Source organism: Acomys minous (genome assembly GCF_964271855.1).
Source record: "Acomys minous genome assembly, chromosome: 3".
Lineage (NCBI taxonomy): Eukaryota > Metazoa > Chordata > Mammalia > Rodentia > Muridae > Acomys > Acomys minous.
In genome coordinates this window covers 20,901,372-20,921,356 of record NC_140485.1, presented here as the reverse complement: position 1 = coordinate 20,921,356, position 19,985 = coordinate 20,901,372, and the positions used below count along the sequence as shown (strand labels likewise).

The following is a 19,985-nucleotide window of genomic DNA, read 5'->3' as shown; positions in this document are numbered from 1 at the left end:
CATACACTCAAACATGAGTTTTAAAGGGCAGCATATTCTAGTCTCCAAAAACATTTAGCAAATAACCTTTGAGTTCACATGAGCCACCCACACAAAAACCAAAATGAACTACACAGGAAAAAAAAATCGCAAAACCAACTGTCTGTTGACAACCAGATTTTCTTTCAGCCCTTGAGCTTTTGTCTATAAATAATCTGTGTGTTTCGAGTCTGACCAGTGTCTTCAGTGGCCCCTCCTGATACGTTCTCAGTTCAGTGTGTCTTAAAACAAATATTAAATGTGTAAATCATGGGAACTATTATGTTTTTAGAGGAGATCTGTTGGAGATATGTGCTTTTTAGATACCCAGAGTGTCAAAATGAAACATTAAGATGATGTATTCTTTCTTTGGAGCATCTGTTTATCTTTTGTGAGATCTCGAGCTTGATAAATCACCGGAGATAAAAACTTCATTTTTAACTTATCGTAGATCCCAAATGCCAAGAGGAAAAATAGTGCTGTGTCTTCTCTACATGAATTTACCTCTCTCCCTGCTGATGACTTACAGGGGTTTATTTGCAGAGAAAACATAATGCTCTGTTGACTGGAAAATGATGGCTTTTGCTCAGAAACCTGAGAACTGAAGAGAAATAAAGAGAAGCATTCATTGTCAGATATGATAATTTAACACGTTTTAATATCTGCCTAAAGTGGCAGCAGAGGGTGTTAAACGGAGAAAGACCATGAGGTAATGTAAAGTGAAGTTTTAAGAATTTTTTTTTTTTTTTTAGTTTTTACTTTTCAATTTGTGTGTATGCATGTGTTTCTGTGTGTGTGCATACCACGTGTGTGCAGGTGACTGAGAAGTGCAAGGTTGTCAGAGTCCTGGAGTAGGTGAATCATCAGGTCTGGGTGCTGGGAACTGAACTTGGGTTGTCTACAATAGCAGCTAGGGCTTTTAACCGATGAGCTCGTGCTCTCTGTGCCCTAAAGTGAGTTTTTTTAAAAACCAATATTTTACTTTCAGGTGCAGACACTTAACATCTCTGAACAGGATTTAACAGAGTAGATGTTGGATACTTGATGAGGATATGATCTTTAGATCAATCCAAATAACTAATAAAGATATCTTGTGAGATATATATATCTCACAAATATATTATATATATAATTATTATATTCAACACACACACACACACACACCTCAAAAATCACTCCAAAATTCTCTCTTAGCAGTCTGGATAATCAAGAAATCCCCACATATTTTGTATGTATTACAAATACTGTTATGTGAATATTCTTCTGAGTCCAAGAGGACCACACAGAAAACTTGTAACGATGGCTCTCAGCATCTCTTACTGTGAACTTGAGGGTCATAAATAAGTCAGTCAACGAAACGGCCTGGCATGAATGTTCAAACGGACTGCAGCTCCATGCATAAAGACACCCTGTGCTGCAGTGAACACCTCAGTGTCTTGCTTTTCTCTTATTTGATTGTTCTTCAGCCCTAGAAGATTGAGACAAATTTAATCGTGCACCAACCCATTCTGAGCCATTGGGTGCACAGTTGAATTTTTTTTTTCTCATAACTGCCACAAGAGCTCTTTTAAGGGGATAGCTTCTGTCCTAGGCCACCGAGGTTCCTAAAGTCCCCATAGCACATGACAATGGCAGCTGTGAGAAGGTGACCTCAGTTTGCCCTTTGCTCTCATCTTGCAAGAAGCTTGCAGTCATGGTAAGGCGCAGAGTCAGGCATTGCCTCCTACCAGGAAACTAAGATGGCCAGATGTTCTGGAGTTTCAAGTCTTCCTCCGCTTTCTCCCTTCAAAGGCTACACAAAGAACTCGCCTTTAGAGCAAGAAGCATCTGCTGACTGCATCCTGTCAGGGAACAAACGGCAGGCCAGGTCTGCCCATGGCGACTGGAGCGTGTGGCAGAAGCTGTTTACACCAAAACAGGCCAGAAATCAGAGAGTATGGTGGGGAGGAGGAGCCGGAATTATCTTCAGAACCACCCCTAATGGTCTGATTCCACCTGCTAGGTCCAACTCCAAACATTTCTAGATGCTTCCAAATTAACACCTGGGGACAAAAGCATCTAAACAGAGGTCTCTGGGGAAACAGCTTAGGTTTAAATGGTAAATTTCTACCCACCCATGCAGGGGTGTGCAGGCCTCGCTGGGAGCTGGGGCAGTCTTTCGCTCTGCCCGCTTGGATGGGGCAGCATGCATTGTTCATATTGTAAGCCTCCCCTGGATAACAGTCAGCTATCTGGGGACAATCCAGATAGGCTAGACAGCAAAAATGTTAGCCCTTGTCAACAGAAGAGGTCTGAAGTCCAGGAACAGCGAGGAAGGATGCAAACATCTTCCACGATAAAATCACGCCTTTGGTGAGAGACTGGCCCTGGACACAGAGAAGGCAAAGGACCGTTATAGAAACTGTACCATGCTCAGAAAGAGTAAGGACAATTTAAATACCCATTAGAGCATGTTCAGTAAGCTGTCTTGTGCTTCCCTTAACCACTCTGCTGGAGAAGGTTGGTTGAAGAAAGATGACGAAGTGCGTTTGGTGGAGCCTGGGGCTTGCTTGGCTCTACATCTGAGGCCGTATCATGTTTCTACCACACAGTGAATTAATGCCGTGGAAATCATGGTGGAAGAGGGTAGCTGAAGGCTGACACCAAAGGCACCGAGGGTTCTCTTCAGGGAGTCACTGGGATGTTGATGGAGCACGTTCTCTCAGAGTGGCTCACGCAGTCACTGAACTCAGGACTTTCTGGTGGTTCCCACGGAGGGAGGCTGGCTGCCGCGGGGAAGTTACTGACACAGATTGCAGTCCGTGCAGTGAGTAGGCAGGGAACTCTGCCTGTCCCCAAGCAAATGTGTGGCCGTCACCGCGAAGTCCTCCTCCACGTGGCTGTGCTGGCAGTCCTTAGGGAGGCCACTCACCTTCCTGTCTCTTCCCTTCCAGTTGCACTAGAGCAGTTCTCGCTGGCAGTGAGACACTGTCCCTACAGGGAGGACCAGGCTTTGCTAATGAAGGTAGGTTATCAGCTAAGTTCTTATTTCCTGAAAGCCTCCTAGCGTTTTTGATTGCCTGGAGGGGAGTTCCGTGGTTTTTTTTTATTTTTTTACAAGCGGGAGTAAATTTATCATCTCTGAATTTTGTGCTCCGCGGGGACGTGCTTGTCAGTGGCTGGCGGGGGGGGGGGGGGGTGGCTGGTTAATGAGCACAGCCACAGTCTGTGGAACACAGAAATGACAGGAAAGTGGGTGTCGGCGACCAGCAGGGAGCCTGCGTGATTCTCAGTGGACTTGGTTGGTTTTATTTAAACTTATCTGACAGTCTCGATTCTTTTCACAGATTTATGAGACTTGGCCAAATTCCATGTCTCCAACTATACTTTTTAATTAAGACAAAGGATCCCACACCTCAGTTGGCCCCCCTCCCCCCCCCCTTCCCAGCCTTTCCTCACCAGAGGGGATGCCACACAAATTAGGCCACTAGTGTCAACTGCTGAGACAGTCAACTCACGCCATAGGTTCTTTGTCCTTGAGTGGAAAACAAACTCCTTTTCTTCTCACGAACAATCATTTTATTCCCTCCCAGATGGCTCGGACAGAGGTGTGGTATAGCCTATATTTAGGTTGTGTTCGTAGGAGAGCTGAAAGGGGTCAGGCAAGCAGCCTGTGTGATTTTAGTAAAAACTGTGTCTGAAGGCAGAAAGCAGAGATAGCCACAGCTCACAAGCACAGAGGCACACACACATTTCCACTGATGACTAAGCCTCCTGTTTTCACCTAGAAATGTACAGACTGACCTTGAGCACCAGTTTTTCCATGATGTCATTTCCACTCTGTGCCATCAGGAAACTGTGTATACCAAGACTTGCATTTCTTTACCTAAATACAGTTTCTTTACCAGGTGTCTTCTGACTTGAGAAATGGGTGGGAAAAAAAAATAAGATTTCATTCTCATTTGCCTAAGGTGTGATATTTTTGGTCTGACTAATTTTTTTTGTTGGTTTGTTGTTTTGTTTTGTTTAAAAAAAACTTTCAGTGATGTTTCTCTTATAGTAAGAAAGGGCTGCTGATTCTAAGTGTTGGGTTGGTCTGGGAGCCCCAACATCTGAGTCCAGGGTCCATGAGTGATTTAGCACGACAGGTTCAAGCACATAAGCTCTCTGGCTAGGCTGAGGGCACCCACACTGGTTTCATTCTCTGCTCTCAGCCCCATTCTTCAGCCTTTCAGGTACTGGCTGAATTCCTGTGATGAGATCTTGAAGCGCGCTTGGGTCCCAGACGCTCACCTTTAACCATCTCATTCCCCTCTTCAATACCTTTGTCCTCTTCCTTCACATGCTGTCTGGCAGCGTCTACTACCTGCTCTTTCACCTCTCTCTCTCTCCTTCCTTGATCATCCTGACCCCTGTTGCAGGAAGAGACCCCTGGACCCCACTCCATCCTGCTAGCAAGCCTCAGAGGCAGTGTGGTTCAGAAGAACAAAGCCACTAAACCCAGGGCCCACACCACGAAGCCTACTGCTGACTGCCCTTGTGGTTACGTTGGCCTCTCTAGATTTCTTCTGGTCTAAGACAAGTAGGTAAAAACAGAAGCTACCTGAAGGCCCCCTCTCCCGAGCTGCCTCCTGTGGGCCCAAGCTCACAAGCCGGCTTCTCCAGTCCACTTGGTTAGAAACAAACATTTGGACGCGGGAAAAGATTGAGCTTTCCCAAGATGTTCTGGAATGTGTGTATGTTTCTGTATTTTGTATTCTGTATTTCCCTGATGTTTCTTCAGACTGTGTGACCACAGTGACTAAAGGAGATGTCTGTGGTTGTTTTCACAGTATCTTGAAGATATTTGCGCAGGCCTTATCAAAAAAGTTTCACCGAACAACAACAAAAAAAAGTGTACTCAGTTCATAGCTACCAAAACTACTTTGTGATTTTCTTTTCAAGAGATTGAGGTTTCTTTCATGTCACCTATGAGAGGCCACCATGTGGGTGTAACAGGAATGTGTAGGATTGTGTGTGTGTGTGTGTGTGTGTGTGTGTGTGTGTGTGTGTGTGTGTGTAAGAGAATGTAGGGGAACAGTAGATCATTTTGAACATATTCAATCAGCTGTCTATTCTGTGTTCACTTTAGTGTACTTTGGAGTTTATATGTGGTAGATTGTGTGTGTGTGTGTGTGTGTGTGTGTGTGTGTGTGTTGCGTGTGTGTAGTTGAGAATTTCAACAATGCATTTTGATCATATTCATCTCCCCCCCCCAACTCCTTTAAGACCCATCCCCCTTCCTTACCCACCCTACTTTATGACCCTCCCACTAAAATCCATCAAGTCTGATTAGTGCTGCCCAAATGTTCCTGGATATGTGTCTTTCCCCTGGGATGTGGACAACTTACCAGGGGTTACACCCTTAGAAAAACAGCTGGCTCCTCCTCCTCTAGCAGCTGTCAATCACCAGTAGCTCCGTGGCTGGGGATGGGCCTCTGTGCCCCACCCCTTCTCCCTGGGGTTTGCACAGGTCTTCTGCAGCTGACACAACCACTGTGAGTTCATATGAGCTGCTGTCCTACTGTGTCCAGAGGATGCCGCTTCCCTGTAGTCATCCCTTCTCCGGCTCTCACCATCTTTAGCTTCTGCTACAGTGGCAGTACCGTGTTAATGTTCCATTCGGGTCTGAGCACTCCAAAGTCTCCAGTGCTCTGTGCCATGGCCAGAGAGTTGTATTAACTATGTCAATCAGAATTCTATTGTGAAATAGAAGCTTCTCTGATGAAGGTTGAGGATGAGTTGACCTATATGTTTAACGATAAGTCATTATGAGTCAATGCAATACTATGTCCATTTAGCAGAACGATAGTGGTAGATTCTCACGTAGCGCCTGTGACTTGTGTAGTCATAGGCTCTTGGCCCATTATCAGGCCAAGAATGGGTTTTAACATATGGATCAGGGCTTTAATACAATCAGAAAGTAGTTGGTTACTTGCATGATGTTCCTGCCACTGTTGCGTGTCTTGCCAAGCTAATCATTACTGTAGCCCACAAGATTCACAGATGAGTAAAATTAGTGATTACTTTTCTACTCCAATGGTGTATATAAAACCTTTCAGAATGATGAAATCTAGCCAGTAGGGATGACATTTCCAGGTTAGTACCAACTTGATTTCTCCATGCTCATAGTCATAAACGTGGTTGGTGTCTTTAGCAAATAGGGTCTTACTGTCAGCTTCTGGAATGTGGCCAAGAGTATTAATGATAGCCTGTGATATTTGAGATCTGTGGACATTTCTGGGCAACAACTCCAAAAAAAGTAACCCTTTCTCTTGGCACTGGGCGTCTTATTTGTTAGACTGTGTGTCTAGCAGGGGGATTGTCACCCTCCTTTAGAGTAACTCTTCTGTTTTATTACCTTCTCTTGCTGACCCGCCCCTTCATTCGTTTGGGGTCTTGACTACCTTAGTCCTCCCAGTCCCTGGTAGTCACCACCCTTGAAAGCCTGCGTACCTCTGCCTCCACCTAGCTTTCCCTGAGCCTCTGGGTCTCACCCAGGCTCCAGCCTCACATCTGAGCTAGTCTACACTCAACTCAGTCCTCGCGTTAGTCTCCCATCACAATCTCCTTCCGCCTCAAAGCTGTGAGGTGGAGGGTGGCTTCTCCTTGTCCTGAAGACGCCATCAGGCCCCCTATGTCTATCCATATTTGGTGATAACTCTCAGACTCATCCATCTCCTTGTGTCCCAGGGGGAAAAAAGCATCTGGGCTTGATCCCTTAGCAGCAAGCTTCACTGCCAAGAACCAGCCTGAACCCTTGGGCAGTTCATAATTATCTCTCTTAGCCTACTGTCTTCTTTTGATGAAAAGAGAAGGCGAGTGGATGACTCCACCCACACCCTGCAGATATAGCCTGAGTGGTTGGTCCTACCCACCTCTCTCAGGCTCCGTCAAGGAAACTCAGCTGCCTCATGTCTCACATCTCATAATCTAGATTCATTTCTGCACTTAACTCCTTCCTCCTTTTGAAAAGAATGACTGCAGAATTTGTCATCTAAACCTGCATTTTTTTTTTGCAAGTGAAAAGTCCCACCATTAGGAATTTGACTTTGGTGACAAGTATTGACCTAGACAATCCAGGGCATGTGGGTCCTCCTTGTACCAAGAATTTTGGTTTCTTTAAAAACCCAGTTGTGCTCTGTGAATATGTTTCTGTTTTAATCCCAGGTGTGGGATAAGAGGCTGTGTCACAGAAGCTTGATTGTAATTTTCCTTGTGAACTATCAGGGGTGTGATTTCTGGCAGTTGTAGATAGTTTAACTTTGGGGACTCTGGAGAGGGTATAAATGGGAGAGCCCTGAGAGGGCCTGTAGCAGCTGCCGCTCCCCTTGCTGCCACCCCTGCTGTTGCTGGTTCATCCTACTGCCACATTTGCTGCTGCATTTGCTGTTGCTGGATTGCTGGTTTGCAGGATTGCTGGATATTCTGATGTTGAAGATTGGACTTGCCTCAAGGAGCTCTTTGTCCCTAGTCATCAAGAAGTAGCCTACAGAGGTCTGTGCTCCCTTCCTCTCTAACTTTCCTTCTCTCTTACCTAGCATTAAGGGATCAGAAGGGACTAGCGTGGAATAAGTGTTGGAAGGGTAGAGGGCATAAGAACCCAATACAACAGCTAAACAAACACCAACACCTCCTATTTCTCAGCCAAGCTCAAAATTCCTTCCTGCTATGGCTTAAAGCTGGTTCAGTCCACCCTCTGCTTCCTGGTCCCCGTGTTGTGAGGAAGCTTCGCTACACTCCCGCACCGCCTCAGCTGCTGCCCTGCGCTCCACACCACAGTGAGCTGAAACTTTGGAAACCACGAGACATAAACCTTTTCCCTCTTAAGCTGTTTCTGTTGGGTATTTCTGTCACCGCTTTGTGTAAGTAACTAATACCCTCTCTCAATCGGTTGGCCCTACCTGGCCTCTCCAGCTTCTCTCTCAGAGCCTGTGAAGACTCCTCCATGCCTGTTCCCACTGGCTTTGTCCCGACCCTTTTAAAACCTACACATCTTTGTAGAGTGATAGATTATAGATGGCCAGTCTCTTGGTGAGCATTTATGCTGGGGCCACCACGGTCTAGTCTGACAGTTACCCCTCCTCACTTAGCCTTTGCACCTCATGCAGTTCCTTCTACACCTGAGAGGCAGTGCTTGTTTTCCATCTGGGAAGTCAGGGGCCTCCCTGGGACTAAAACTTCTAAAGACTTTCACCTTCCAGGCTTCCATGCCTCCCTTGGATAAGCTGGAAGAGTAAGAGGTATGCTCACGGGGCAGTGGCCCTTGCCAAGAGCTGCTAGTGCTCCCCAGTTCAGGAGATAAGCACTGATGCTGAGGGAGACTTGCTTATGCCATCCCTGAAGCAAGACAGAAGCAAGGCACTCCCCAGCCAGCAAGGTGTAATGAATGCCCAGAAATAAAGCCTCTGGCTAGGACACCCAATGAGGGTGAAGATAGATGTTTCTATAGGTAGATTCTGATGTTACAACATGTGTCCCATGGGAAACAGTCAAAGGAACAAAGCTGCCTGTGGACATAAGTAAATAAGCAAGCCAACAGGCAGCCAGCTGGACCTTTCACCTCTGCTCCCGAATCACAGACCTGTAGTAGGGCTGCCCATGAACTCACGACCACAGTGTGCTGGCCTGGTCCCTGGAGTGCTGTTGGGGAGGGGAGCTGTCTTGTGGTGAGATGGTGATGCTTTGCTTTAAGGAGACACGATGGACATCTCTCCTCGTTCCCACCCACCAGGCAGTGTATGCCCAGGGCCCACTGAGGAGGATGGTCCCAGCTGTGAGGTGTGAGGCCCAGGCTGAGCACATCCACAGAGATCGTGGTGAGCGTGCAGGGCCAGATGCTTCTGGAAGCTTCCTTAGCGTCATACCATCCACAAAGCATTAGTGCTGCCCCAGGTGCAAAGAGGAACCTGGGCAGTTGTGGAAAGAGGGCCTCCCTCTCACACAGTCTCTTGCCACTAAGTCTGACCAGGTGCAACTGTTTCCCCATCGACCAGTGTTCTAAGAGACCAGAGACACTGGAGCCTCTTCTCAAACTAGAACTCTCCTAGCGGCAGACAGCACTGGCCCTTCAGCCTTCCACATTTCAAGTCAACCTCTTTCAGAAGCAGGCGTTTTCTCCTAGCCTGGTGAAATCCTGTCAGGAATAAGGCCTTTCACCAGGAACACAATGCCCGTGCCTTCGCTTTGGAAAAGGACTGTGCCGAGGAGAAAGGAAATTTTCCACATGACGGCTCCACTGCTCTGTCCCGCTCCAGAAAGTTCAGAAGCACCCAGCAAGCTGCTTGTCTGGTGTTTCTTAAATTGTCATTGTCACAAAGATTCTTTCTGCTTCATTTCTCTCAAAGTTCCCCGTCTCTCCCCCTTTACCCCTCCTCTCACCCCCGACACTGCTTGGCCAAAGAAGAGTGACTGAGCCATTGAGCCTCTGGTGTGGGGCATGGTGCTGAGCCTCCACACAGGTGCCCTTTGTGTCCCTTTGTGCTGAGAAGAGACCTTTGGTTCCAAAGGGTACTCGCCACGGCAACTAAACCTCTGAGCAGAGCTTTCAGAGGGGACTGTCCCGCCCTGACAGGCTTCTGGCAAGCAGCAATTTGTGCCTGTCAAGTGGGCGAGGTGGGTTTTTCCCTCTTTCCTGCACTCTAACTGTTCTTTCTTCCTTTTTTCAATGCGTGTAGGAGGTAGCCAGTTTAAGAACCAAACCTAGCAACCAATGGTTAATTGCAAACACCTCTCCCCAAGAGCTGGGCCAAATACGTGTCCTTTCTTCTGCAGGTGGCCCTTTTCAGCCCGAAAAGGCTCCATCTCAGATTTGTGCCTTTGAGAGTGTTTCTCGTCTCCGGTTGGCAATGGTTTCGCTTTTTTCCTCTAGCTAGGGCCCTTTAGGGGCCGTCTACAGGATGCGTGCCCCGTACATGCCCAAGGCCACCAGTCAGTCATCTGGGGCTGGTCATGGGATCGAGCCTCCCACGCAGGAAGAAATGGGCTCTCATCTGAAGCTTGGACTGCATCTAAATCCAGTCCAGGGTAAATAGTACCAGTCCATGTTCTTAGTCCTATAAGCACCAATGACTAGTGACAGAGACAGTGATGGTGGAACCCAGCCTTCAGCCACTGCTCTGTTGTTATGATCTCTGCTCCTTGCAACCAAGGGCCACACAGACAGATGTGCATGGGTGATCACAACACTCTAAGACATGCTGTGCAGCATGAGTTCCTGTTAATGTGGCTGGTAAGGCTTGATGTCTGCCTACTTTGCAAAATGTTGGCTTCACGCTTATGTATTTGAGCCAGAAAATGAAATACGTGGCGTGGAAAACAATGTCAGACCTTGACTCCCAGAAAGAAATGCTTTTCTCTCTTCTTGTACCTCTGTGACTCTTGAAGCCCCATCCCCTTCATCACACCCAGGGGGCTTCTCACAAGCCAGTGTGACAAGAAGTCTTCAGGGATCTGCTTAAATCACGCCTGCGACTCTCATCCCCATGCAAGATTTGGAAGTCATCTCTGGTACGAAGAACTAACCTTTCAGCCCGCAGGACTTTCAAATGCAGGAAATCCTGGCGGAAGATTGCGCTCTGTGATAAACCGACAGAGGAGTTATTCTCCTGGCTGTTACCCATGTTTGCTACAATCCCACTTTGGAAGCATTTGTGAGTGAGGACCTGTTGTGTGTCCGGCTCTGTGCCAGGCACTGGGAATGCAAAGGTAAGACGTCAGCTTCATTTCTATAGCCCTGGGTAAACAGTTAAGAACATCACTGTACCCCGCATAGGCAAACACCCTGGAGTAAGTCAAGCTCTGAGGAGGATATTGGATAATAAGAGGAGCATTCAGCTAGACTCCAGGTCAACATGGATTTAGAGAAGACTCCTCAGAGAAGGTGGCATTGGAGCTAAGTGTCTGTACCTCTGCAGGAACCGAGGGTTCCATAGCACTTACCAGTGTTGTTAACGTGACAAGGTCACATTTTCCATCTATAGAGTGGCTTAAGTGCCCCGATGTGTGCCTTGAACGCTGATGCCAAAACAGGGATCCTGACGGCTGCCTCCCTGGAGGAAAGTTCTTCCCTGTGATACCTTATTGCCCAACATCTAAATCAATAGCTAAAGCAGAAAAGCAGCTAGATGGCAGAAATCCTCATGTTGGAAAAATGCAGCGTGCTGCTGCTCCTCCAAGCATGGCAGGCGCAGCTCTCTGGGGACCGACCGACCCAGGCATGCCAGGCACAGGGGCTGTGACGAGCTGGGCCTCCTGGTGTACTCTGTCCCCCACTTCCTCCGTGCACAGATGCACAGAGCAGATTTCCTTTCAAGCTGCAGCTCTAGAAGACAGGGCAAGAGGCAAACGATCGCTTGGAACGAAAAAATGAGAAGTTTGAGGAGCGTGTGGCTCTGAGAGGCCGGGCAGTGTGGTGAGGGGAGAGAGCCCTGCTGACAACTTGTTATTTCACCAGTGAAATAGGGATCAGGATCTGAACTACACAGGACAGTTCCCTTCTGCACACATGTCAGATGCAGAAACCCATCACCAGGGTTCTATCCTGTGGATCCGGCCTAGCATTCCATCACACAGTTGCCTTGTGTCTAGAAGAGCACACATTTCCCAGAAGACAGCCAAGGGGAGATCAGTGCTACCGCTGTGGGGAAAAGTCACACTGGATGGCTGACGAGGCGGCAAACCCCAGCCCCCACAGGAGGCAGCTCGCCACCAGTCACATCTGTACCCTGAGTAATAACGGGATTGTCTGAGAGTTCATGACTCCTGACACCTGACAAACTCTTCCTTTGGTCCTTGCTAAATTTTAGTTGCTTAAATGTGGTTCGCTTTATAATGTTTAAATGTCCATTAAAGAAAAAGAAACCCACCAGGATATCCGTTCTAGGATGAGGTGGGAAAGGAGAAAGGCTAGTTCGGTCTCATCCTTTCTGCTGCCAGGATCTGGGCAGGCAACACGGAGAAGAAAAAATAGGGAGAAAGAGTGGATCAAAGGAAGGAAAGAAAGTGGGTTGTTTTTAGACTAACGTATCAGAGGGGAAATGGTCCACTTGAAGGCACCAGCTAAGCAAATGCTTTCCCTTCTCAGAGTCTCCTGATGCAATCGTTCCAACTTTGAGAAAATCTTTCTACCTTTTTTTTCCTCTCTTCTGGACTGTCAAGGATTGGATGGGGACAAGGCAACTTGTATTCTGAAGCCTTAGCCAGATGGGAAGGACAGCCAAGAACAGCCCATCCACAGTGGTCTGATTAATATATCATGTTCCGGAAGGACTCTCACAGGGTAGACAGCACCAAAAACAAAGACTAGGAACAATTATGTGAACAAGACTGGCCTGCCTTTCAAAATAAAAGATCCAGATTGTATGGAAAATCAGAATTCCTCATGCCTATTGTTTATGTTAAATATAAGAAGTCACTTTAAACTAGATATTAGAAGACGGACAAGCTGGGAATCCTGGGCCTGAGGCAGGGATGGAGCCCTTTAGGTTCCCAGGAAGCCTCATAGCCCTGAGTTGCTGGAAACAAGACAGAAGAAAGATAACTCAAAATCTGGAAAAGGCTATACCCTGCAACCGCTGAGTGAGGAAGAAGAGGAGAAGGAAGTGGAGAGGAAGAGGTGGCGGCAGAAAAGGAGGAAGAGGAGGAGGAGGTGAGGCTTGCTTACTAAAAGGTCCAAGAGGAGGCAGTCTATAAAGAGAGTGACTTTGATGTTAGTTCTGGAAGCCAGTACAATAAGGCAAGAAACAGAAGAATACAAGCTGTATCCTTTTAAACAGGAAAGAAGAAAGGCAGATGTTCACTTAGATGTGATGTGCTTGCTTATCTGGTTTTTTTTTTTTTTAAATTATAGCAGTTGTGTCCACCTAGGAGCCACAAGCTACATGTGGCATGAGATAGCTCTGAATGAACCCAATACAAAACAGTAAACTCACTTAAAATGTCATACTTTTTTTGGTTTTTTAAAATATAAATTGATTGCACCCTTATCAAGTATAAACTTTGTAGATGTCAATGTTGTGTCACAGGGTCAAATGGTTAGACTCCCCTGTAAGGAGTCTCAAAACAAGAAACAAGGCGAGAAAAGAAGAAAGAAAGAAATTAATTCCTGAAACTAAAAACTGAGTCCATCAAAGCTATAGATACAAGGTCACCATAAAATATTGATGTTATTTTTTAATACTGGTAATGAACACCTGGACACTGAATTTTTTAAATACCATGTACAGTGTCAAACACACACACACACACACACACACCACAAATACCTAGAAATAAATATACCAAAACATGTGTGGGCCTTAAATGTGTGGAACTGATTTGAAATGCTGGTGAATCAAATCAAAGTAGATCTCTATAGATGAAGGGGCTCATCAGCTAGAAGCTTCTATACAGTAAATATATGTGCTCTTTTTATCATGATCTACAGGTTTAACATAACTTCTATTTTTAAAAAAAACCTCTTCCCACTGGCTACAAAATCATCCCGAAATGTTGAAGTAGTGCCATGTACCTAGAAGAGCGTACTGGATCTTGAAAAGAAAATGAAGCAGAAGGCATCAGTCAAAACAGTTTCAGCTCTTGTAACTAGAGTAAGCAAGAGTCCACTGTTGGTAGACACATGCGCACGTGGCTCAATGGATCACACCAGGCTGGGGAATGCAGAAATATGTACACACCTAGGGCCACCTGGCTTGTTGAAATGGCAGCTGCCAACCCAACAGAAGAAAGACAGGCCCGACAACAAGTGGCGCTGCAGTAATTGGGCGCTCACAGACAAAATAAGGTGAGGGAGAAGCCAAAAATGGTGGTGGAGAGCTGGAGATGACAGTAATTAAGTTGGGATCAGTCTGATCCTGGATTAAATCAAGAAGAGCCTTGAGTGCTTGATCTACAAGTCTCGGCTTCTGTTCACGCAACAGGGGTGTGCTTCTCAGCCAGTGTATGAGTCAGCTTTCTGTGACTGTAACAAATACCCAGACTAAGCAAGTTAAATATAGAGAGAAAAGGTTAGGGTCTATTGTGCTGCAAGCCTGTCATCCTGAGAGCTGGGCTCAGTGGTAGGTACTTGCCTATCATGCATGAGGCCCTCGATTTGATCCCCAGTGCCACAAAAATGAAAGGTGGAGGAGTTAAACCTCTCTTTTGGCTCATGGTTTCAAAGGTTTTGGTCCAGACCTGGGTGGTTGCCCTGCTTTTGGGTGTCTGGTTTGGGAAGCTGTATAGTAGAGCAAAGCCTTCATCTTAAAGCCACAGTGCTGGGATGGGCCGAAGAGCCCGGCTCCCTAATATTCCTTTAAGGGTTCATGCCAGTGACCAGAAGATGTGCCAACATGCTCTACTTCCTAAAGGTTCCAAATTGGAGATGAAACCTCTAAGATGCTGCCTTCTGGGGGAGATTTAAGACCCAGGCTGTCATAACCAGCCTGCACTGTAGGCTATGCAGGAGCCCCTGGGTGTATAGCCTAGCACACTTGGCTAGCTTGCTGAATGCTCACTCCATAGATCATGATAAAACTGTACAAGATGTGGGTTTGCCAGAGTCTGGCAACCTCAGGCCAGCTGTGTGACCCCAGGTTGCAGGAGGTCATTTCCCCCTCGTCTTCCCTTGCTGCTCAGACGCAGTCTGACTCTTCACTGGGTCATAAAAAGACGGCCTTAGTCACTTTCTTCAGAGCTCTCTCTCCTCTCCCTGTGCGTTTGTTGATTTTTGTTTCCTGTGCTTTCCATTTTCTGTCATCTGGAGACCAGGATGCATCTGCGTCCAGGACCATCAGCAAGGCAGACAGCAGGCTGCTCTGGGGGTTGTCCCTGCCTTTTGTCAACTCCCGTGTGCATAATCAACCATGACACTAGCATGTGTGCCATCCCAAAGAGAAGTCACCTCTACTCTAGAACATGACACTAAATACAGAACCAGCCAGACAGCCACATGAGACTTCTTCCCCGCCGTCCACTCCTAGAACACTCAGGATCGTGAAGAGGTCAGGTGTGGAGACACATCACAAGAGAGTTTGGAAATGAAACTTTAATTCTGAACAACTTCCTCAGATGGTCAAATAAAATGACACTAAAGTTGACAAAACACCGCCTTCCCTGATTTGGAGTCAAATATGATTAAGACTCCTTTACCTCAGCTCACAGCTGGGACCTGGAGGGGACCAGCTGGGGGAACTAGGCAGCTTGGAGGTAGGCGTTGCTCCAGTCTGGTCCAATGTAAGCCCCTTTCTTGATGTAAGGGGTACCCTTAGAAATCGCAGAGCTGCTGTTTCCTTGCTAATGCTGACAGAAATTCCTTAAACCAGGAGATTGCACCATCGCCCATCAATTTTACAAGGCAATAACAGGGATCCCAAGCGGCTAAAGGCTGAGGCTAGAGGCAGACCACTTCATCACAGTGAGAGAACTGGGTTGCTGGTGGGGGGGGGTTGGGGGAGCTGTTCTGCACTCATGCTGCTCTCCCCCTGTGTTAATAAGCTTTGTTCATCTTCTCTGACACCACAGGCCAACTCGGTCCGCTTGCTCCAGCTCCCAGCTTATTATGCGGCTCAGGCTATGTATGTAGGCCACCAGCTTGTCATAAATCGCAGGCAGCACCCCCCCTCACTTCTTTCTGTTGTGGGTCCCAGTGGGCCTAGGCTCCTGGGAACCAAGGCTCTCTGAACTCATTGGTTTCATAAATGCACATGGGGCCCGGATACTTGCCTGGGCACAGTGGGGCCCTCCAAAATGCATGAGCATTGTGATCATGCTGTGGTCAAAGAGCGAGTCACATGACACCAGCAGGCAGATTGTGTAATGGAGGGGAAAAACACATGGTTGTGAGAACCCAAGAGGGAAGAAATCACGTTAATAGAGGGGGCCCTTGGATAAGCTTTGAGTACAGAGACCTGTGAATGTGGAGATTTCAGCTTGGAGTTTGCTATTTCAAAAAGAGAGAGGCTTGGACCTAATATGAGGCGCAGAGGCTGTATAATACTCATGTTCTTCGTGCTGTTGAGTGAAGGGGTGTGGTCTGAGGAGCTCTCCGGACCCTGCAGCACTCTAGAGGTAAAGCAAACAGGAGATGCATATGGCAAACAACAGATGTGGCTGTGGCTGGCGGAAGGGTTCCTCTGTGAACTGCTTTTGTAAGAGGGAAGACACTACAAAAATGGTGAGATGCAGTCTAGTCAGTGTTCAGATCAGTACCACACACAGTGCGTGTTTATTTTCATCAAGAACCATGAAGCACACATAGTTGTACTGTTAATGTTTTTAGTGGTTGGTAGCACCATAGACATTTGCACAGCAGTGTCGCTGCAAACAGGCGAATGGCACTTCGCTCCGCAGCATCAGAACAAAGGTCTGCATCTCTGAGGGGAAGTTTTCAAGTCACTTTGATATTTTGTTTTGTTTTGAGGCAAGGTCTCGCTCTATGCCCAGGCTGGCTTGGAACTTACTATCCAGCTCAGGTGGAACGAGAGCTAATTGTGATCCTTCTGTCTCGGCTCCCTCACTTCCGTTATAATCTTATTGGCTCATTGGGTGGTTGGTTGTAAACTGAAGTGTCAGACTTGGAGGTTAATTTTTAAAAGTATGTACTTTTTAAGTTACTATGAAGCCTCATGATTTTGTTCAGGAATGTACATAGTTGTGAATTTTGACACACATAGATTTGTGTAAAGTCTCACAACCAGGACACAACACAATTTAACTATTCTTAGAAGCAATCTTTTGCCGTGGTTCTGTAATTCTTGTCTCCCCTTTCTAATGCCCCTGGAGACCAATGGCCTAGTCCCTGTCGCTGTAGTTTTCTGTTTCTGAGAATGTATAAATGGAAGTCCACAGCCTTGAACTCTGTAAAGTCTCATCTTTCTCTTGGCATGATGACTTTGACATCTGGCTAAGATGTGGCCATCAGTGGTAACTAATTATCTTGCCGAGTCAAGTTCTACTGGATGAATCTACCACAGTTCATCTGTTCACCCCCTGAAGGTTATTTGGTTGCTGTAGATATTCATGTGTGGGCTGTTTGTTATGTGGACACAAGTCTTTATTTCTCAAATCTGGTGTATCGTTGGATTATAACTGTCTCCCATGTGTTAAAGGTTTGATGCCCACGCTGGCAGTGTGAAAGATGAGACCTATTGAGAAGTTTTAGATTACTGTGTGCATGTCCTGGGAAGGGTAGGTGTCACCCCGGTCTCTTCCTTTCACTTTTATCTATCAGCATATTTTTCTGTATCATATACTCCCACCAGTGGCCTAAGACTAATATCATATCTGGACTAAAAAATTCAAAAATGTGAGCTCAAATTAACTTTGTTTCCTCGTCAGTTGGTAAAAATCAGGTGTTTGTTACAGTATCAAAGAGCTATTATACTGACATGCACATACATTCTCCATGCATCCAGCTTCAGGATTTGGGGAGGGGAGTGTTCCTGCCACTGCAGAACGTTTGGTGGTACCCCCAGGATCTACCACTAGATGCTTATAGAATTCCTCAACTTTGATGAGCAAAATGTCTACAGACATTGCCAAGTGCAAAACTCATTCATGGTTGAGAACCACTCCTCCGAAGTATGTGCACTGGGGTGACCTAAGAGTTAGAAGAATAAATAAATCCTTTCATCCCCAAATTGCTTTTGACCATAGTCTTTAACACAGGAATAGAAACCCTAATAATGAAGGGAGTGGGGTTCCCTGCTCTTGCATTTTCTGGAAGATATATACATTTGGTGTCAATATTTATTAGATATAGGCGTAATTCGCTGACAAAGCCATTGTGTTTCATGATTTTTCAAAACCTTTTAAATGATGGATTCAGCTTCTTTAATATTTGTAAGATGATTCTAGTCAAGTATTTCATCTTGTGTGATCCTTAGTAACATACAAAAATAGTCTATAAGTAGCTCTACTCTAAGTTGGCAGATTGGCACAAGTGGAACCCATGGTTTCCCATTTTTCCTTTTGGCTTCTGTGGGGGCTGTGTAGCTTTCTGCTACTTCATATCTGATCTTAATAATTGCTGTATCTATTTTCTTCTTCTTGCACTCATTAGAATTGTGTTAGTTATGTTGATCGTTTAAAAACAAATATTAGTTTTCATTTATTTGTCTCAATTGCTTTTCCATTTTCATTTCTAGGGTTGCCTTTTTTTTTATACTCCACGTTTGTTTTTTCATCAAATTGCTTTGGATTTGTTTAACTATTGGTTTTCTTAGGTTCTCGAGGTGGAAGCTTCCTTTTGACTCTTCTTCTTCGGTATGAATTTGCCTCCGACAACTGCTTTCTCCACATCCCACAAGGATTTGTGTATTTTGTTTTAATTTTTTTCACTGCTGTTGAGATTTATTTCTACATGAACTATTAAGGGAGTACAGGTCAGTCTCCAAGTATTAGCAGGTTGTCTTGGTTTCTGCTGCTATTTCTGCTTACTTGGTCAGCCCTATGGTAATTACAGGGTACACAATGTTTTAATATCAGAAAAATCAGACTGCAGAGCAAAGAAAAGGTCTAGAAATAAAGGAAATGGCATCACGATAAACGGAGTGATGAATTAAGAAGACACAATAATACTATTGTGAATTCACTCACAGATATTTAAAATACATGATTTAGAGGCAAGGGGGATGGCTCAGAAAGTAAGAAAGCTTGCTCTGAAAACACAAGGAGCCTAGTTAAAACCTCTAACACCCTCATGAAAGGATGGGCATGGCTATTAGCACCTGGATGCTCAGTATTGATGGGGCAGACGCAGGCAGATCAGGAGAGTTCACTTGCTATCCCACCTAGAATAGCAAGCTTCTGGTTCAGTCAGACACCTGCCCTGAGGCAGTCAGGCCAAGCCTGAGAAGGCATGAAGCACCCTCTCTGCTCTCCCCACCTGTGCATATGTACACCTGTACACTCAGCTGCAACATACACACACCACACAACAACGCAGAGAAACAAATATATATTGTAGGCTTAGATTTTTAAAATATATTTTATTAATTTATTCCTATTATATCTCAATTGCTATACCAAGGCTTAGATTTTTTTTAAAAAATATATTTTTTACTTAGGGTTCTTAAACACTTCTCCCTTCACTTCTAACCCACCAACCAGAGGAAGGGGAGAAAGAACGTTAATAGGAGAAAGGGGCTGTGGGCCTGTTTAGATGCAGTGCCTTGGGTCAGTTCCGTTCTGCATTGTCAGGATACCAGCAGTCCAGTCCAACAACAAACATCAAACCGCAACACAAATGCGTAGAGGTGCCACGATCCAGCAGAAACAGCCAGGCTCCGCCAAATTGGCACAAGTCAATGAAAGTGGCCACAATCAGCCAGAGTACCACGAGAAATTCTCTAGAACATTTCTCTCCATGAAGCGAAGACCAGCGAATGATGTAGCAATGCAAACAGCCTCGTCCAACTGTCTGTGGGGCTCTTTATATTCTTCCCGAACATCGTGCACCCTGTCACGTGTCTGCATTCAGCAAAACATCACACGGCCTCTCACGAGACAGCTTTCAGCAAAACAGCATGTACCTTCTCACAAGACAGTTTCCAGAAAAACATCACATGACACAACTGAGTTTCTAAAGAAACCAGAAACTAATACTTCAAGATATGTACAAATACAGTTATTTTGTATGTACTATATATTATTTATTATATGGTATATATACATACTATTATGTACATATGTGACACAAAGCCCAGGCAGAACTAAGATGATATGTAATATTTACAGTTGTAATTGTCAAAATTATTCTTATGATCCAGGATATGGTCTGTCTTGATGACTGGTTCATATGCCCTTGAAAAACAACGTACTTTATGCCACTGTGGGTCAGAATATTATGTCAGTAAGATCCAGTTGTGTAATAAGATTGTTTAGTTCTGAGTTCTTGCTGACGTTCTGTCCATTAGCAGTCTTGTGGCTGACGTTATCATCTTTAAAATTCTCATTACCAAACGTCCGGT

The 19,985-nt window shown here is 45.7% G+C and overlaps 2 protein-coding genes across 3 annotated transcripts in view; both read left to right on the top strand.

Moving 5' to 3' along the window:
- The window catches only part of BCL2L11 (BCL2 like 11), a 93,406-nt gene that overhangs the window by 7,600 nt on the left and 65,821 nt on the right, over positions 1-19,985 (top strand). Inside the window, exon 1 of one of the 2 annotated variants that reach the window (XM_084777280.1) lies at positions 2,973-3,022. The exons of the other annotated variant lie outside the window; for it this stretch is intronic. The gene's annotated coding sequence lies outside the window, so the exon portion shown is untranslated. Of the gene's footprint in view, positions 1-2,972; positions 3,023-19,985 lie in introns of those variants that run through there. 2 annotated transcript variants of the gene reach the window in all.
- The window catches only part of ACOXL (acyl-CoA oxidase like), a gene marked incomplete at its 5' end in the record, with an annotated part of 266,082 nt that overhangs the window by 222,777 nt on the left and 23,320 nt on the right, over positions 1-19,985 (top strand). The window contains 1 exon segment of the mRNA XM_084774531.1: positions 2,952-3,022. Within this exon segment, the coding sequence (XP_084630657.1) occupies positions 2,952-3,022 (71 nt within the window).